Source organism: Vidua macroura, chromosome 5 (assembly GCF_024509145.1).
Source record: "Vidua macroura isolate BioBank_ID:100142 chromosome 5, ASM2450914v1, whole genome shotgun sequence".
NCBI classification, from domain to species: domain Eukaryota; kingdom Metazoa; phylum Chordata; class Aves; order Passeriformes; family Viduidae; genus Vidua; species Vidua macroura.
In genome coordinates this window covers 72,027,967-72,045,662 of record NC_071575.1, presented here as the reverse complement: position 1 = coordinate 72,045,662, position 17,696 = coordinate 72,027,967, and the positions used below count along the sequence as shown (strand labels likewise).

Here is a 17,696-nt window from a genome sequence, read left to right as displayed (position 1 = left end):
GCGGGGCCAGCCTGGAGCTGGGATCGCCCTCCCTGGCAGAGATCCTGGCATCCATCATCTCCCATCCCATGGATCCCGTGCCATCCCATCTGTAAACGTGTAAATCCCGTCCCTAAAACCGAGCCGCTCCTGCCCTCCCGGGGGAGCGGGGCCAGCCTGGAGCTGGGATTGCTCTCCTGGAGCTGCAGCTGAGCCCGGATCCCCCATTCAGGGTCAGGCTGGAGGTTTTTGGGAAAACTGGGAAGACTGGATGGGTTTATCCTGGTACGACTCCCTGGAAGCTTCCTTGGGATCAGCCCAGCAGGATCCCCCTTCCCAAGGGTTTAACATTTACTAAATGAGGACGCTCCAGCCGATGGGGGTGGATCTTCTCCGTGGGCGAGGAGAATCCCACTGCTCCCTTTTCCCTGAGGAACTGAGCAGAGTCCATGAACTCAGCTGCTGTGCTCGTGTCCTGCCTGGACACGGCGGAACAACAGGACACGGAAGAACCATGGCAGGAGGGCAGGGGTTCCTCCTGGAGCCTCAGCTTGGAGAGATCCATCTTTATCCAGAGCCAGCCAGAGCCAACACATCCCTCCCTCCCTCCCTCCCAGGCAGGACTCGGATGAAGCAGGAGAGGCCGTCAGGAATTTAATGGAACTTGGCACTGGAAACTGTACAACATTTACAGAGAACCACATGCTGTGTCTATGTACACCCTCTGCCCATTCCCAAAGTTCCCAGCCGGATATGGGACAGGCAATGGCAATCCTTGGATGTGGAGTCACCAACAAGCTCCCCAAGCCTGGATTTTGGGATATGGCTCCCCAGTCCTGGATTTCAGGTGGCAGGGATTGCAGGATCCCAGTCCCCAGTGCTGGATTTCAGGGACACCCCGCTGTCACCACTTTGCTTCCCACGACGCTCTGCAGTGCCATTCCCAAGCTGGGTCTTTCCCTGGATTTTCCCTGGATCTTTGGAGCGCTAGAAGATGGCAGTGCTGCCACCCTGAGTATTTACAACCACTCCTTCTCCTCTCCTCACACCTCCAACACTTCCTCTCCTCTACCTTTCTACCACATGCAAGAACCCCTTGGTTGCCTCCAAGTCCTGCTTCCCAGTGGGAAGCGTTTCATTTCCAAAAGGCAACAAAAACACAGAATCTACCTTTGCTCCCTGCTACTCCCTCTACTCACTGCTCCCCAAACCCTTTACAACGTGCCTACAACCTTCCTACACCCTAGAGTAAAGCAGTTCTCTTTCAGTAGTGTCTCCCCCCAGCCCGTGGATTGCTCCGGGGTGATGTGAGGGACAGTTGGGACATCATCCCTCGGAGCACGAAGGATCAAGTACTGGAAAGGAAATGCCAAGTCTGAGCAACAAAAATACAAAAATAAAAATAAACCAATCAAAGAAAACAAAAAAAAATCCCAAAATCCCAACCCCCAAACTCGAAACAAAACTAATAAAAAAATTAAATAGTTGGCAAGATACAAGAGTGAGACAGAGGAATGTACAAAGGACACACAGAGATCAAAGATTCCAGTAGGTGAATTGAGAACCTGTTGAACTTTGGGTCTGTTTTTATAGGATTTTTCTTTTTGGGAAATTTGCAGGAATTACCATAACCACACACCAGAGTCACTTCAGGTGTTGTGGCCTTTAAAGGACTTTTGCAGTGCTGATCAAAACCCCCTGTGCTGCCCAAAATTCCACTTTATTTTCCATCCTCTACCACGGCTGTGGAAAACTTCCAGGAACCCAAATTTGCTCTTCAGATCTGCCACGGGGGTTTCAGAAACCCCTCATGGATTCAAAGTGTAAAAACAGACCTCAGTTCAACAGTAACTGCACACCAGTAGCTGCCATTCCAACACAAACCCAGGATCTGATCCGCGGAGCGGCTCCGGAGGCGCTCCCGGTACAAAAATGTACACGAATTATTTATAAATTAACAGTTTTCCCCCAGGGTGGCACCGGGGCTCCTTTCTTGCCTTACACCAGCGTTTCTTTCCGCTTCCCGCTGAGCTGCTTCTCCCTGGATTTTCTGTGCCCGGATGAGGTTCTGTGGGATTTCACCCCTTTGGCTTCCTCCGAGTCCAGGATGGAAGCGCACTCGGCCGCGCTCTCATCCAGCTCCATCTGGGATATTCCCGACTGGCGCTTCTGGGCTGGGATGTTGGGCACGGAGGGGTTGTTCTCCTCGGACTCCTCGCTCAGCTCTGGCAGCTCCTTGAGCTCGGGGGCGGGAATGTTCCTCTGGAATGGGGCGATGGCCGTGCGGATGCAGTTCACCCACTGCTGCTTGTGGAAGACGTCGTTGGCCTGCAGCGTGTGGGACTGGCCCGGGCTGGGGTCTTGGAAACGCACTCGGAAGATGTTTTTGGCTGCAGATAAAGGGAAAGGCAGATCAGCTCCGAGCTGACGTTTAGGGATTCCATTGGTAGGTTTGAAATCCCAACAAAACCCCCTCCCAATCCTAAAAATCCATCAGGGAGACAAAGATGTTTTCTAATCCAAGCCCCAGCTGTGAATCCACGGACTGGCTGATTGGACCCATACCTTTATCAGAATTTCCAAAAGCTCCTCGGAAGGAGCCTCCCATTTTGACATCTCCATCCTGGAGGTCTTCAAGGAGCAGCTCCTGGACAGGGATGGGCTGGCGGTACACCTGGAACGCCTGGCGCTCGTTGCGGGTCACCGGCCGCGTCAGCACCAGGATTTCTTGGAAGAGGAAGACGTAGAGCTTCTGGAAGGGAAAACATTCCAGCGTTCACTCTGTGCTCCATGAGGTCACGCATCCTGTGGGATTCAAGGCCACCTTATCTGCAGTTTCACCCACAGTAATTTTCAGACTCTCCGGTGACAATGCCAAGGTCTGGCACACACCAGGATTACATCAGCAGCTTTTATTATTTTATTGATCCTTAGAAAGGGAATGATGATTCCCAGGTGCCTGGGATAGGGTGATTAGGAGCCATATCTTTCCTGTGTGCATGGAATGCCTTGTGTGCAGGAGTAAAACAGCCAAAAAAAACCCCAACCCCAATCAACAGAGAAAACATGAGGAGATCTGAGGTTGAAATCAGGACAAAAGGCAGCAAAGCCTGGAGTGCAGTGGGTGGGAGATAAACTGCAGGCAGCCCAGCCCAAAGCCAAACAGGCTTTTGCAGGAACCCTTTTGTTTGGAAGAGCCACGGCTCCTAATGGGGAATGTCAGAGCATTACTGGGAAGTAAACAGTGGCAGGAAATCCCTTTGGATGGAGAGCACTTTCTGTGGGCATTCTGTGCTAATGATTTTCCAGCTTCCCAAAGGCAATTGTGGAGCTGTCAGCAGGAAACTTTCCCTTACACCCCAAAACGAGGCTGACAATAAGGGATTTTCCTCTGCTCTTTTATCCAGTATCCAAACTACCCCTAAGGGTGGAAGGCTCTCAGTCCTGTTCTGAGGGAAGGCTAGAGAATTAATTAAGTAAAAAACGAGGGACTTACGTGTCCGTTTTTATTCTTCAGCTCCCCGTGGCACAGCAAAGCTTTGCTGCCTTCAATCCTTGGATCCTTCTGCTTCTCATCCAGGTATTCCAGCTTGTCAATGTAGTACTGGCACTCAGACTCGCCCTTCTTCAGGTTGATGTCAGAGAGGACTCCTTGGATTATGGATATCTAAAAACCCAAAGACATGATTAAGAGGGATTAACTGCTTCCCTGTGTGACCTCTGCTTGTGCTCCTTCACAACTCCTAAGGATGCAATCCACACGGACTGATCCCTCACTTTCCCTGTCACAGGTTTGTGCCCCTCAAGAAAATCCCCCTGGGAACTGCTGAGGGGTTTAAGGAAGATTTCTGGAGCTGCTACATGACATCCTTGGGTCAGAACAAGCAAATCAGGATTACTCACGGCTTCTTCCAGGATGTGGATATCGGGATGGTCTTTGGGAGTGTGCCTCAGGATCTCCTTGAGGAGCAGGGGGTATTTGACCAGGCGGCTCCGAGGGATGTCCAGGAAGCTCCAAAGGTCCAGCTTGCGGCTGAAGGGGGACTCCAGGCAGCGCTGCAGGAAATCCTGCACTCTCCTGTCCTGCTTCTTCTGATCCAGGAGTGCTTTGGCTGCCAGCTGATTGCTGCAGTAGCCTTTGTAGGCGTGGAGTCGGGGTAACTACAGGGAACAGAGGAGATTTAGGAGTCAGATTCCCTGTGGGAAAAGCAGATGTCACTAACATGGCAAACTCGTGGAGTTCTACAGCACTCACTGGGGTATTTTTCCCAACAGAAAAGGTAAGTAAGGGAGGATCTCGTGAGGAGGATGAGCACCTGGAGCCCATGAAGCTCCCAATGTTTGGGTGAGTCCAGGAAGCTCCCAATGTTTGGGATTAGCAGGGATAACACTCCTGGACTCACACTGGGACAAAGAGTCCAGGAGACACAGACATTTCAACCCTCAATCAGCAAATCATTCCAAGTCTCTGGGGTGAAATCAGGGCCAATTCCAGCTGATAGAATCCCATTGTTTTCAGCATTGCCAGGATTTCCCTTCCAGTCTTGCACTGATGGCCACAAAAGCCCCAGAGCTTTGCAGCTCCTGCCTTTAGGTGCTCTCTAAACTCAGTTTTAGCCCGTTGATTCCAAGTTCTGAACTCACCCACTTCACAAGGATGGGCCCGATCTGCTCCACTGTTCCATCTGGTTTTGTTGCTTCTCCCAAACTTGCCAGTAAGTCTGGAATGGAAACAGGGAAAGAGGAATTGCACCAATGCCCCAGTGAGTGACAGGAGAAAGCAGAGAGGTTAAATCCTAGCGAGCACAAACCACCCAGCTGCTCTTACCTTCATGCAGAGGAATGTAGGAATCCAAGTCCCCAAAAATGTGGGTGAGTTCCTCCTCAGACATGATGGAGAGTTTCAGCATGGGGTCATGGTAGGCCTGTCAAATAAAATATATTCAAATAGATTCGAATGTGCCAAGCCCCAGAGCTGATGATTTAAACTGATTTATCAGGTTAAATAAGTGAAGGCAACAGAAAGAGTAACACTGATCTGATGCTAGAATATTCACTCTGTGTGAAGTATGGAGGACTTAAATGAAAAGCATTTTCCTGTCTGGACTGTTCCCAGCTGGGAGAGGGAGCCCCCAAGCAGCTCTGCACAATCCTTTTATGGCTGGGTTTGCTGCAATCACACCAGTGCTGGCCCAGTGCTCACGTCAGCTTTCTGGGCCAGCTTTCAAACTGGGGATTCTGGGGCTGATAAAGCTCTCACGTCATGTTTGATGGTGCAAAAAAAAACCCCCCATTATTCCCTGGAATGTCGTCACTGACAGCAGGAAAAATCCTATTCACCTTTCTGGCCAGCTTCAGGTCTTCAATCAGGTCCTGCTCTCCCCTGGACATTTCATAGATGGCCTGGGAGGAAGGGGATAAAGCACCCAGAGTTATTTGGAGTCCCAGTCTTTCTCAGAAAGAGCCTTTCAGCTCCCATGATGTACAGCCTGCCCTGAATAGGCCTTTGGCCACCCCAATCCCTCGGTGGCACCTGGGCATGACAACCCCGAGTAAATCTGCTTTCCCAGCCCTGAGAAAGCAGCTTTGCTTCCAACTGTGTGAAAGCCCTGATGGCCCCTGCACGAGCCAAATTAAATACTGGAGCCTTTTAAATCACTGCTTTTAGCCAGGCAAGGCTGCAAACACAAAACCCCCGAAACCGCAGAGGTCAAATCCCAGGCGGCTTCCGGCAGCTCCTGTGCCGTCTCCAGAAGATTTGTCCAAGATCTCCAGGAAAAAGGCAAGCCAAGGCCTTGCTGCTTGGCTTCCAACCAATTGTCAGGAGCTTTAGGAGAAAGACAGCTGGCTCTGCGAGGAACCTGAGGTTGGGGCAGCTGCAGAGCAGCCAGCGGGGCTGGGGCTGGGATTTCAGGAATGCCGTGGAAAGTTTGGCATCTCCAAAGGGTCACACTGGGGAGATGAATTCCAGAGTGGAATCCACCTTTTCCCATGGCTGATGCAGACATAAATGTTAGGTTTAGGTGCACAGGAAGATGCAGTCCCTCCCCCAAAGGTTGTTACTCCTTTCCCAGCAAGGGAAGGGACAAAAGGCCTCGGCTGCTGTTCCCAATCCCGTTTTCCATGGGCAGTTACCTCCTGGCGCTTGATTTCTTTGGTGCTCAGGGATTCCTTCGTGTTGACGTCCAACATTTCAGACCAAAGGACGCTGTTCCTCCTCTTAGGGGGAGTGGGAGCAGCAGACCTGCTGCATGGCTTCTGGGCACAGCCAGGGGATTTGCTGTCGCTGCGAAGGGTGAACGACTGCAGGGATTGAAAAAAATAATGAAAAATACTATAAAAAACCGTGGAGAGCCAACATTTCAGGAGTATTAGATTAGCCATCCCATTCCCAATCCTTCGTCCTCCTGGGTTATCCAGGGCCGGAAAACACACCCAGACACTTTTCCTCAGATAAAGGAAAGCTTTAATCAAGCTGCTGAGAAAGCCCAGAGCTTGGCAAGGTTTTCCATGCCCCTCTCCCTGCACTGATACGCTGGGGAGGAAGATGGGAAAGCAAAGCTTGGCCTTATTTCCAAGGTATGAGGAAGTAAATAAACGAGGCTCGTAACTCTTGCTCTGAAGAGGTTAATGAGAAGCCACGTGAACTTTGCCCTGGTGTTTTGCACGGTTCCTAAAAGCCAGACGTGCTGTTATCTGCAGGTGTGAGCACAGAGCTCCTTGGCAAACACTGCCGTGCCAGTGCTGGGCAGCAGGGTCAGCTCTCATCATGCTGCAGCACACGTGTGCCCAGGCCCGGGGCACTTTATCAGCTCTTTATCTGAAGCAGTTGATTTTATTTACTGTTGAACCTGTTTGTACAGCACTTTATACCTGTGCACTCCTGAGGTAGCACTTTCCAACCCCAAGGCCCAAGAAAGTTCACACAGAGCTCCACGAGACGCCTCAGAACCCCACGGGGTGCCTGTTTCACCCCATCCAACCAATCCCTTGCCCAAATCTCCAGGTTTTACTCTGGTCTTACCTGGATTGTCTGCCCAAAGCGTCGAACTGCCCCATTTCTGACAGGAGAGATCAGGTTTGCCAGGGAGGTGACTCGTGCTAAAGGCCGGACCCGTTTAGTGCTTGGCTCCTGCAAAGCAAGCAGAGAACAAATTGTCCTGGCTGTGCCTCCCTCGGAAATTTCTCAGGCAGCTTCCAAAAGCACAAACCCACTTAAGGAGTGGCAAACACAGCAAGTAGAGTGTTTGGAAGCAGCCATCCATCTTTCAAGGCTATAAATATTTGTCTGAACTTTAAGGCAGCAATTAAACTGCAGAGGTTTTTGCCCAGTGTTAAAAGAGGTGAGAGAACATCAGTGAGAATTCAAAATAGGGCTCCAGCAGGGACTGTTATGCTTTGAACAGAAATAGATTAAAGTGTTCTCTGACACTCTGCGGCAGCTAAAGATGGAGCTGGGATCTGCTTCTCCATTTCCTCATCTTTTCCTCTGGAGAAAAAATGTGTTTTTCCATTTTATTTTGGAGAGCAGGGCAGCAGTGGGGGCCCAGCACAGCCTCGGCAGCTCCTTTAACAACCAGCAAACAACCACAAGCTGAACACTCCTGCGAGGGACACGCACACAGATAAAAGCTGAAATCCTTCACTTTGCAAAGTTTCCTCCTCCTCCTGCTCTCCCCCACCCCCTGCAATGACTGCAATTTTTCTAACACGTTGTTTAGATTTGAAAGTTGGAGCTTCTGCTTTTCTCCACCGCTAATCCCTGCCGGGAGCTCAAGTCTGTCCCGACCCAAACGCTGCCAAGAAAGAGGAAACGCCCCTGGAAAGCTCCTGCTGCTTCAGTTTTGAAAATTCTGTTGGCAACTCGACGTGTTTGACATCAAAAATATTGTGTGTCGAGGGCTGGGCAGGAAAGGTGTGCACAGGGGGAAGCTGGGAAGAGATGGGCTCCGAGTTAAGCCTTGGAAAAGGCTGCAGGATTGTCCTGGTGCTCCCAAACATCTGGCACAGGGCTGGACGTGACTCATCCTCAGGAGACTGCTCAGCACAAAGCTCCATCAGGACAGGGAAGCAGAACAGCCTCAATTTGGGTTCATCTCAGTTAAAATGGGTTAATTATTGTTGAATTCATACTCTTTCAAAAGGCAGAGGCTGTGGAGGCTGCTGAGGACGAGCTCTGGGCTGTTTCCATTCCCAGCCCAGCTTGGTGGCCAAACCCTTCGCCCAGAAGTGACAAATGTTGAAAACAAAACTAAAAAAAAAAACAACGGGAAATAGGAACACACAGAGCTGGATTCCAGTCATGAAGACTGAAGAAGCATAAAAGCTACGTGTGTGTGTGTGTAAGATCCGATTTCAGCAACTCGACCCCAGCAGCAGCCCTGCCCACACGCGGTGTTGGGCAATAGAGGAGGAGGAGGAGGAGGAGGAGGAGGAGGAGGTGAGCTCACCCTGAGCTCAGCCTTCAAACTTGCAGGGGGGGAACATGAAAAGAAACAATTTATGAGCCGTGCAGGAAGAAAAGAGCTCTTGGCACAGCACAAAGCTGTGCTATAAGCGTTTGGGGAAATGTCAGAGTTAGGAGGGTACCATAAAAATGGAGAAAAGCTGTAAAAGTGTCCTGGATCATGGGATCCTCAGCTGGGTTTAAGTGGGACACCAGGAACTCCAAGTGGGACACCAGGAACTCCTCTACTGAGCTCAGGACAGGGACAGTCAGGAAAAGGTTGGAAAGTCAGGCCAGGCTCAAAGACAACAAGGAAGGTTTAATTTATTGCAGATGCTTCTGAGTGGAAGAAAAGGGAGGTGTTTACTTCTAGAAAGTGCAGGATAAATGTAGGATGGATAAATAAAGGGTCGTGGGCCAAGACAAGCTTAAGAAAGCGCAGGACTGAATCAGGGAAGATGCAGACACAAAGCCACCCACGGCTCTGGCAAGGCCAGGGATAAAAATAACCTGAAAATGCAAAATATGACACTGAAAATGAAAAGCAAGCAACCTCGAGCCATGGGGAGGCTCCACCAGGTCACTGGCGAAGGGTCAGCGCTGCAGCTCCGCAGAGATCCAGTGACGGGGCCGGGAGCCCAGGGCCGTGCGGGAATGTGGGAATGCCTTCCCAGCACATCTGTGCCCGGCTGAAGTGACACGTGCACGTGCCCAAGGGCTGGCAGCAGGAATTCCTGAATTCAGCTCAGCAAAAGCACATTTTTCCTCTCGTAAAGGAGGAGAAAAAAAAAAAAATAAAAATTCCCACTTTGTGTCTGAGCGCTCCTCAGACACGGCCCGACTGCCAAAAAAACCCATCTGGTTGTTCTCCTCCTCCTGAAGATCGTTTGATCCAGAGCAGGGAGGAGGAAAATAAAACCCCTGTGCTTGGAAACTCCCCCTTGGCTGAGCTCTGTGTTTCAGCCCGGGGTCACGGACTCCCCGTCCGGCCGGCGCGGTGTAAGCCGAGACTCCGGGCGGTTCATACTGCGGATAACTCGGGCTCAGGAGGGGTTTTTTTTTAGCTCTCTACTTGCAAACAATGACTCTCCTGTCTCCACGCCGTCTTCCTTACAGGAGCCAGCATACAATAAAGTCTGGGAGGTTTCTGTAACAATCCAGGGGTGTTACAGCACTCACAAATAATTAAAACGCCAGCGGGGTCAACAGCTCCATCGGGAAATATTGTGTTTCCAGAGAACTCTTTATTAAAACTGAATTAATACATCACGAGAGCAGCCACTAAAGCTAATTTTGTGCCAGGCGAGATTTCACACCCCTGAAATTCCTTCAAGCGCTTCTAAGTGCAGGTTAACTCATGAAAAGATTGCACCTTGCTGGAAAGAAAACCGGGCTGTACTTTTGAGCAAGGTTTTTTTTTTTTTCCAGCAGCACACCCACAACCTTTCCCCTGCGCTGGGTAATAATTAGTGGTTTTTACAAGGATCCCTTGCTCGAGTGCAATTCCTACGTGCCGCACACAGTTCACACCAGCCCCACACAAACACGGTGAGCAATGGCAAAACCACGCGTGACAAAAACTTTTCCTACCGAGCCAATTCAGCAAAAAAAGGCATTTTAGTCAGCAGCCTGAATAATTCCTGCCAGAAATCACCAACCACCTGACCATGGAAGATCCACACGCAAGGGGCTTGCTGAGCCTCAAGCTGAACAATCAGCCCTTGCCCAAATCCAACAGCCCGTTCCCGACTGAACTCCGGCTCAGACAGAAGCGCTGCCTCACTCCAGAATTCAGAATTAGAGGCGATTTACTCCCCTGCCAGAGCTCTGCTTTATGTTATTTCTCCCCCAACATCTGGTTTCCCTTTTGCACAATGAGATTGCCCAAGTTTGGCTGTTGCAAAGCCGGGATTTGCTGAGCTTGGTGACTCGGCGCTGAGCCCTCAAAAACCCCAGCCATGTCTGGAGACGCCTTTTTTTTTTTTTTTAAAAACGTTTCCACCTCATCTCTCGCCACTAATCTGAGCAATAAACCCAGCCCAAGGCAGCCGGGCCCTACCTGGCTGCTGAACTTTTGCTCCTGTCGCAGCAGGAGCCTTGGGAACACCTTGGAGGAGCGCAATTATTGCCATCTGCATAACAACACGCGATAAAAACAACAATACTTCCATCAAACAAACCAGCTCTCAAAAGCCCACGAGGGTTTTTTTCTAAGGTTTAAGCAGCAAAAAAGCACCTTAATTAAGAAAAATCCTGTCAGTGGAAAGAGCGCTGAGAGACAAGAGATTTTTTAATGGAAACAGGCGATTTTCAAATGAAAACAAGCGAATTTTTAATGAAAAGCCACCTGGGGGGAGCGGGGTCAGGTGAGGCACCGAGATTGGTTTTGGCTCAGTCTTTAGGGGCTATGAGCTTAAATATAATTATCTGTAACGTATATATATTGTATCTGTAACGTATATATATGCAAACAAATATATATGAACATATACATATATGGACTTAAACATATATACAGTATATAAATCGCTGGGTGAGGCGCCGACATCGGTTCTGGCTGCCTGGTCCCACTCTTTGGGGGCTATGAGCTTAACTATACTGCGTATATATATACACTTACACAAAATATGTGTATACAGAGAGATGAAGTTAAACATATATATATATGAGTCTTAAATCGCTGTCTACTCCGCGCTCTGCCCGGCTCGCCCCCTCCCCTCAGACGCGGAGGGCGGGAAGCTGAGGGGGCTCCCCCTCCCCAGTCTCCCCTCAACTAAATCCCATTTTTCCCCCCTGTCCAGCCCCTGTTCCGCTCACCTCCTGCTCCCTGAAGTGCTGGTTCTGCGCGTCGATGACCCGGATAGTCCTTTTGATGGGCAGCAGCCCGCCGAGCTCGTCGTGCGCCACCATGGCCGCAGGAGCGCCCGACCCTCCCTCAGCCCGCGCTCATCGCGCTCTGCGCCCGCCGCGCGCCGCACCCCCGACCTCACCCCAGGGGGCGGGGCCGCCGCACAAACCACGCCCCGTTCACGGCAAAGCCACGCCCCCTCGGTGCCCGGGGCGCTGCGGACCCTCCCGGAGCCCCAAATTCTTCCAGAACTCTCCCAAAAAAAAAAAAACCTCTCCCAAAAATTGCTCCTGCTCGTTCCTCTCTGAGTGCTGTGTGCAGCTGTGGGCTCACAGGACAGGAGGGACCTGGGGCTGCTGGGGCAGGGCCACAGCAGGGATGGGAGGATGGTTCAGGGCCTGCAGGAGAGGCTGGGGGAGCTGGGGCTGCTCAGGGCAGAGGGGACCCGGCTGAGGGACCCCATCCATGGGGATCCGTGTCCACAGGGAGCTTCCAAAGGGTGGAGCAGGCTCTGCTCGGGGCCAGCAGCGGCACCAGGGGAACGGGCAGGGACTGAGCCCAGGAATTCCCCCTGGATGTGGGGCAGAACTTCATGGAACTCACAGAATCCCTGGGTTGGGAGAGACCTCCAAGAGCATCGAGCCCAGCCCAGCCCAACAGCTCAGGCAGACCCTGGCACCCAGGGCCACATCCAGGCTTTTTAAACACATCCAGGGGTGGTGACCCCACCACCTCCCCGGGCAGCCATTCCAGAACTTTATCACCTTTCTGGAAAAGCTTTTTCCTGATATCCAACCTGAATTTCCCTTGGCTCAGCCTGAGCCTGTGTGCTCTGGCTCTGTCAGCGCTGCCTGGAGACAGAGCCCAAGCCCAGCTGAGCACAGGCACCTTTCAGGAGCTGTGGAGAGAGCTGAGGCCAGCCCTGAGTCTCCTTTTCTCCAGGCTGAGCACCCCCAGCTCAGTTCCTCACAGGCTTTGTGCTCCCAGCCCCTCTCCCTGCTCTGGACGTGCTCGAGCATCTCAAGGTCCTTCCCAAAGTGAGGGGCCAGAACTTCTGCCCTGGGCAGAGCCCAGCCCTGGGCAGAGCCCAGAGTGGGGCTGGAGTCTCCTCCCTGGGACATTCCAGAGGCACCCGGGCACTGCCCTGTGCCCTGTGCTCTGGGATGGCCCTGCTGGAGCAGGGAGTGGGGCCAGTGTCCCACTGGGTTCCTTTCCAACCTCACCCATCCTGGGATTCTGTGAAAAACGGGACCTCCAAGAGACTCTGCTGCAAGGAGGGCAAAGAGTCTGTCCCATCCCACAAAGCCAAGCATATATTTGGTTTTTTCCCCCCCATTTTTAGTGTTTTTTCCTGGCACTTACAGCCTGGCGGGACAACCTCCTTTTAACAGCAGCTCTCCTTGCCAACGCTGGAGTATATAAAACCTTTGCTGCTGCAAAATGTTTTTTTTAAAAAAAATAATAATTCTTGTCTAGACCTGTGCTTTTAAGTCTGCTCTGAGCTTTAAAGCTGTGCTGGCACAGCTCTGGGGCTGGGCTGAGCCTCTCCCCCTGCTCTCCCAGGGGAGCCTGTCTCGGCAGGCCCGGCTGGAGCTGCAAAGGGTTTGGATTTTCTGTTTGTTTGTTCAAGTCCTTTTATTCCTGGCACTGCTGCAAATCTCTTGAAGTAAAAACTTTCTTGTGCTGGTAAAAATAAACTTGAGTTGATTTGGCTGCCTACCTGTGCTGACCAAGCTGCTGCTTCAAGGAGGGAAATCTGGGGTGGGTTCCAGCAGGAGGTTTGCAAACAGCGGTTTTCAGAGTCAGGAGGAGGAGAAAAAGGAAAATCCTGCTGTCCCCTCCCCTGGATTTCTAACTTTTGGCTTTGTTTGCTTCTCTCAGCAAATCTGCACCCGCTTAACCTCTGCCATGCAATGCCAGGACATTGAGGATTCCCAGAAATTCAGGATACACAGGGTCTCCACTTGCTGAAAGGACAGACTGTGACTCTTCCAGACACAAAAATGCTTTCCTGGATTACTGAAATCCGCTATTTTTAACACCAAAGTGACGCTGACTCTGGGGAGGAGCAGACAAACCCTCCCTTGATTTGATCTTTTTTTAGACACTATCAAACCCGTTTCTCCTAAAATCCAAGGTCCAAGCCTTGTTAAACTCAACCTAAAGATTCAGGAGATTCATTTCCTTGCAGGGAGATGGCAAAAAGCCAGCTAAAAGCAGGGGATGAACCCCCGGGAGTGAGAGGAGCTGTGAAGCAGAGTCACACCGAGGTGACACCGAAACGCTCCCGGTGTGTCCCGTGTCCCAAAGCTCCTCCTGCTGCCATCCGAGGCGCCTGGTGACATTTGGTGACGCGGGTGTTGCGCTGTCCTCGGGCAGGGCCGCGTGGCGCAGCCACGGGTGATCCCTGACTTTGTGGTGACACCTGGGGAGGTGACGGATCCGTGGTGATGCAAGGCCCAGGTGAGGTGACGGTGAGGAAACGTTCCTGGCCTGATGGGACAGAGCTCCAGGGCTGGGCACAGGGATTTGTGTCCTGGGAAATGCCCTGCCTTTGGAGAGAGGCCTGAGCGCCACCAATTCCCTGAGGAGCTGGTGCAGTCTGAGGTGGGATGGTTTCTGTGTGCCAGTTGGATCTGTACAGGTCATCCAGGACATTTTGGGGCAAAATCCATCCTGAGTGGTGGAGATGAGCACCATAAACCCATCCCAAGGGATGGACACGATCGTAAATCCATCCTGAGGGATACGGATGATCATCACAAATCCATCCCAAATGGTGGACATGAGCACCACAAATCCATCCTGAGGGATGGAGATAAACACCAAAAATCCATCCCAAGGGATAGAGATGAGAACTACAAATCCATCCCAGGTGATGGACACGAGCACCCTAAATGTATCCTGAGGGGTGGACATGAGCACCATAAACCCATCTTGAGTGATGACCACCATAAATCCATCCCAAGGGATGGAGATGAGCACCAAAAATCCATCCCAAGGGATGGAGATAAACACCATAAAATCCATCTCAAGGGATGCAGATAAACACCAAAAATCCATCCTAAGTGGTGGAGATGATGACCATAAATCCATCCCAAGGGATGGACATGAGCACCAAAAATCCATCCCAAGTGATGGAGATAAACACCAAAAATCCATCCCAAGGGATGGAGATGAGAACTACAAATCCATCCCAGGCGATGGACACGATCACCGTAAATTCATCCCAAGGGATGGAGATGATGACCATAAATCATCCCAAGGGATGGACATGAGCACCAAAAATCCATCCCAAGTGATGGAGATAAACACCAAAAATCCATTCCAAGGGATGCAGATAAACACCAAAAATCCATCCCAAGGGATGGAGATAAACACCAAAAATCCATCCCAAGGGATGGAGACGAGCACCAAAAATCCATCCCAAGGGATGGAGATAAACGCCAAAAATCCATCCCAAGGGATGGAAATGAGCACCAAAAATCCATCCCAAGGGATGGAGACGAGCACCATAAACCCATCCCAAGGGATGGACACGATCACCGTAAATCCATCCCAAGGGATGGAGATGATCACCATAAACCCATCCAAGGGATGGAGATGATGACCATAAACCCATCCAAGGGGTGAAGATGATGACCATAAATCATCCCAAGGGATGGAACTGACAGGGAAGGCCATAGACCCGGAGAAGCCTGCAGACAGCCAGGCTGGGATGTGCCCAAGGACAGCTCCAAGAACCCTTTCCCAGGATCACCTCCCCGGGATGCCCAGCGTGGCTCTGGGCGTGCTCAGATTCCTCCACGTTCCTCGCCTGCCTCTGCTCCACTTCTGCCGTGGAAGAGGGAATATCTTAAATTTACTGGAGTTCATTGGGATGCCAACCCATCCCGAACAAGGCTGTGCAACTTGGGAATGCTCGGGTAAAAGCCAAAATATGGGAAGAGGAAGGAGCAACAACCCAGCTTGATGGATTTCCCTGTAAACCCTGCGCTGTCATTCCAGTTTCCCTCCAGCTCGGGACACATCCTTCAATCCACGAGATCTCCCAGTGCTCCCTTCCCCCTCTTCCCTGTCCTTCCAGGAGCCTCAGGAACGCAGCCGGGCCAGGCCGTGGATACCAGACATGGATACCAGACCAGTTCTTCCTGCTCTCCTGCCAGGGGGTATCCACAGCATTCCTGGCCTGGATTCCCATGGAGATTTTAATTTCCAGGAGCAAAATCCCTCGGTGACTCCTCTCCTGTTATCAAATCAGGGAGCTAGGAAGAGTTGGAGTGACAGGGAATCACCCAACCCTCAGCTTTCCTCTTGTTTTCAGGCTGGGATTTCATTCCCACAGAGCTGTTCTCCTTGAGTCCTGGGCAGCCTCATCCCTGTGACATTCCTGGAATTTATTCCTGGAAGGGCTGCCACCAAAAAAAAAAATCCTCTCCGGGGTATTGCCATGCCAATTTGTTATTTCGGCCCCAAAGCATCATCCAATAAATTGGAGATTAACAAAGGATGAATTCTGAAGAAAACACACATTGAAATTCCAAAATTCCAGCAGGCAATTCCAGGCTGATGGAAGTTTTTAGGGATAAAAATACTGGGTTGTTGAAGTGACACCTGGCATCTGCCTCATGCCAGGGGTTGCCAAAGTGTGGCCGTGCAGGAATGTTGTCCCCAACAGCTGAAAATGTCCCCAGGGTGGACACACACAACCTGATCCTGCCTTTTCTCTTGGAAAAACTCAAGGAAATGAGGTGTTGGAGCAGCAGGAAGGCATAAGAATCCCAGCAGGATTGGGATTTTCAGCCCATCATCAGAAGGAGAATCCTTAGAGCACCTGGTCTGGCCAGGCCATGAATCCTAAATGATGCCTCAGGTTTAGCTTTTATATTTTTCTGATCTGCTTTGGTGTGTGGGTCTGAGCTTCACATTATGGGATGCTGAGCTCTCTGCACAGAGCAGGGAGACAAAACAATTCCTGCTCCAGCTGGGCACCAAGGACAAATGATCCAAAGCTCAGCCCCAGGAGCACAAACAGCGTGGGCTGGAGAGAGAAAAACAAGCAGGATGGGAGTGCCTGGGCTAAAGCTGGAATGGGACAATGAACTGCAAGGTGCAAATGGAGCAGAGCTGATCCCAGTGAGAGCCCCCGGGAGCGCTCGTGCATTTTGGGACCATTTTGGTTCCTCTTGGCTGCAGCCCTGGCTGGGCTCTGGTGCTGCCCAAGGTGGATCCATGCAGGAGATCCTTGGAATAAATCCCTGCTTTATTCTTTAGCCTCTGCTCCATCAAGCCATCAGTTTGTGGTGACCACGAAGGGTCACAAGGCATTTGGGAACCCCCTGGACCAGAGCCAGAGGGACCCAGTCCAGCTCTGGGATGGCTCCATGTGATCCCTAATCCAAGAGCCAGGGATCAAAGCTCCTGGTTGGAGAGGAGAAGGTTGGAGCTGGGGCACTGCAGAGCCTGGTGGGTGTTCCTCAGTGGGCAGTTTTTCCCCAGTTTTCCCAGATCCTGGAACGTGGAATCCACCAGGATTCGATTCCTTCCAAGCAAGAACCTGGGACATTTTAACCCCTTGGGTGGCTGCGAGTCTCGGGGAAAACGAAATCATCCAGTCCATGCCCATTTCCAGTTTGAAATCCCATTTCCTGGGAACTGCCAGCCACCTAAACCATCCCTTCCCAGCTGTTTTTACTGGGGTATTTTTGGTGGAAGGCGCAGAACACTCGAGGATGGGATAAACAGGATTTTCCACTCTGGGCTTTTGCCGTCCATGTTCAGTGGGACCCCGAGCCGAGGCTGTTTACTGGCCACGAGCTGTGTTTATCATTCCACTCCTGGGTATTTATATCCCCAGCCAAATTCAGAGCAGGATTCTGGAAAATGAGCAAAAGTAGGCGATGACCCAACGAGAGACCATTGGGTCATCCAAGAACTTTAGGAGCTGCTCTGGAATCCGGCGTTTTTTTGGGATGCTGGGAGCTGACTATAATTAGTAGCCACTTAAATCCTTTAAACAGCCACAAAAAAAATCAACTCTGGTTTTGCTGAAAGCCAGCCTTGAGCAATTTGGGAATCTTTAGGAAAGGTAAAATCCATCCTTGAACATTTGGAAATCTTTAGGGAAGGTAAAATCCACCCTTGAACATTTTGGGAATATTTAGGGAAGGTAAAATCCACTCTTGAACATTTTGGGTATATTTAGGAAAGGTAAAATGCACCAATGAACAATATTTAGGAAATGTAAAATCCACCCTTGAGCATTTGAGAATACTTAGGGAAGGTAAAATCCACCCTGGAACATTTTGGGAATATTTAGGAAAAATAAAATCCACCCTTGAGCATTTTGGAAATATTTAGGGAAGGTAAAATCCACCCTGGAACATTTTGGGAATATTTAGGAAAAATAAAATCCACCCTTGA

The 17,696-nt window shown here is 50.9% G+C and overlaps 1 protein-coding gene across 2 annotated transcripts in view; it reads right to left on the bottom strand.

Annotated features, from left to right (window-relative positions):
* Positions 1-620: 620 nt before the first annotated feature.
* The window catches only part of NET1 (neuroepithelial cell transforming 1), a 56,704-nt gene continuing 39,628 nt past the window's right edge, over positions 621-17,696 (bottom strand). The window contains exons 1-10 of one of the 2 annotated variants that reach the window (XM_053978964.1): positions 11,243-11,372; positions 7,004-7,111; positions 6,115-6,282; positions 5,320-5,382; positions 4,808-4,904; positions 4,624-4,700; positions 3,883-4,140; positions 3,476-3,646; positions 2,545-2,731; positions 621-2,369 (exon numbers count right to left, since the gene is read on the bottom strand). In XM_053978964.1, the coding sequence (XP_053834939.1) occupies positions 1,978-2,369; positions 2,545-2,731; positions 3,476-3,646; positions 3,883-4,140; positions 4,624-4,700; positions 4,808-4,904; positions 5,320-5,382; positions 6,115-6,282; positions 7,004-7,111; positions 11,243-11,335 (1,614 nt within the window). In that variant the 5' untranslated portion in view covers positions 11,336-11,372 and the 3' untranslated portion in view covers positions 621-1,977. Of the gene's footprint in view, positions 2,370-2,544; positions 2,732-3,475; positions 3,647-3,882; positions 4,141-4,623; positions 4,701-4,807; positions 4,905-5,319; positions 5,383-6,114; positions 6,283-7,003; positions 7,112-11,242; positions 11,373-17,696 lie in introns of those variants that run through there. The other variant, XM_053978962.1, reaches the window with a different exon arrangement.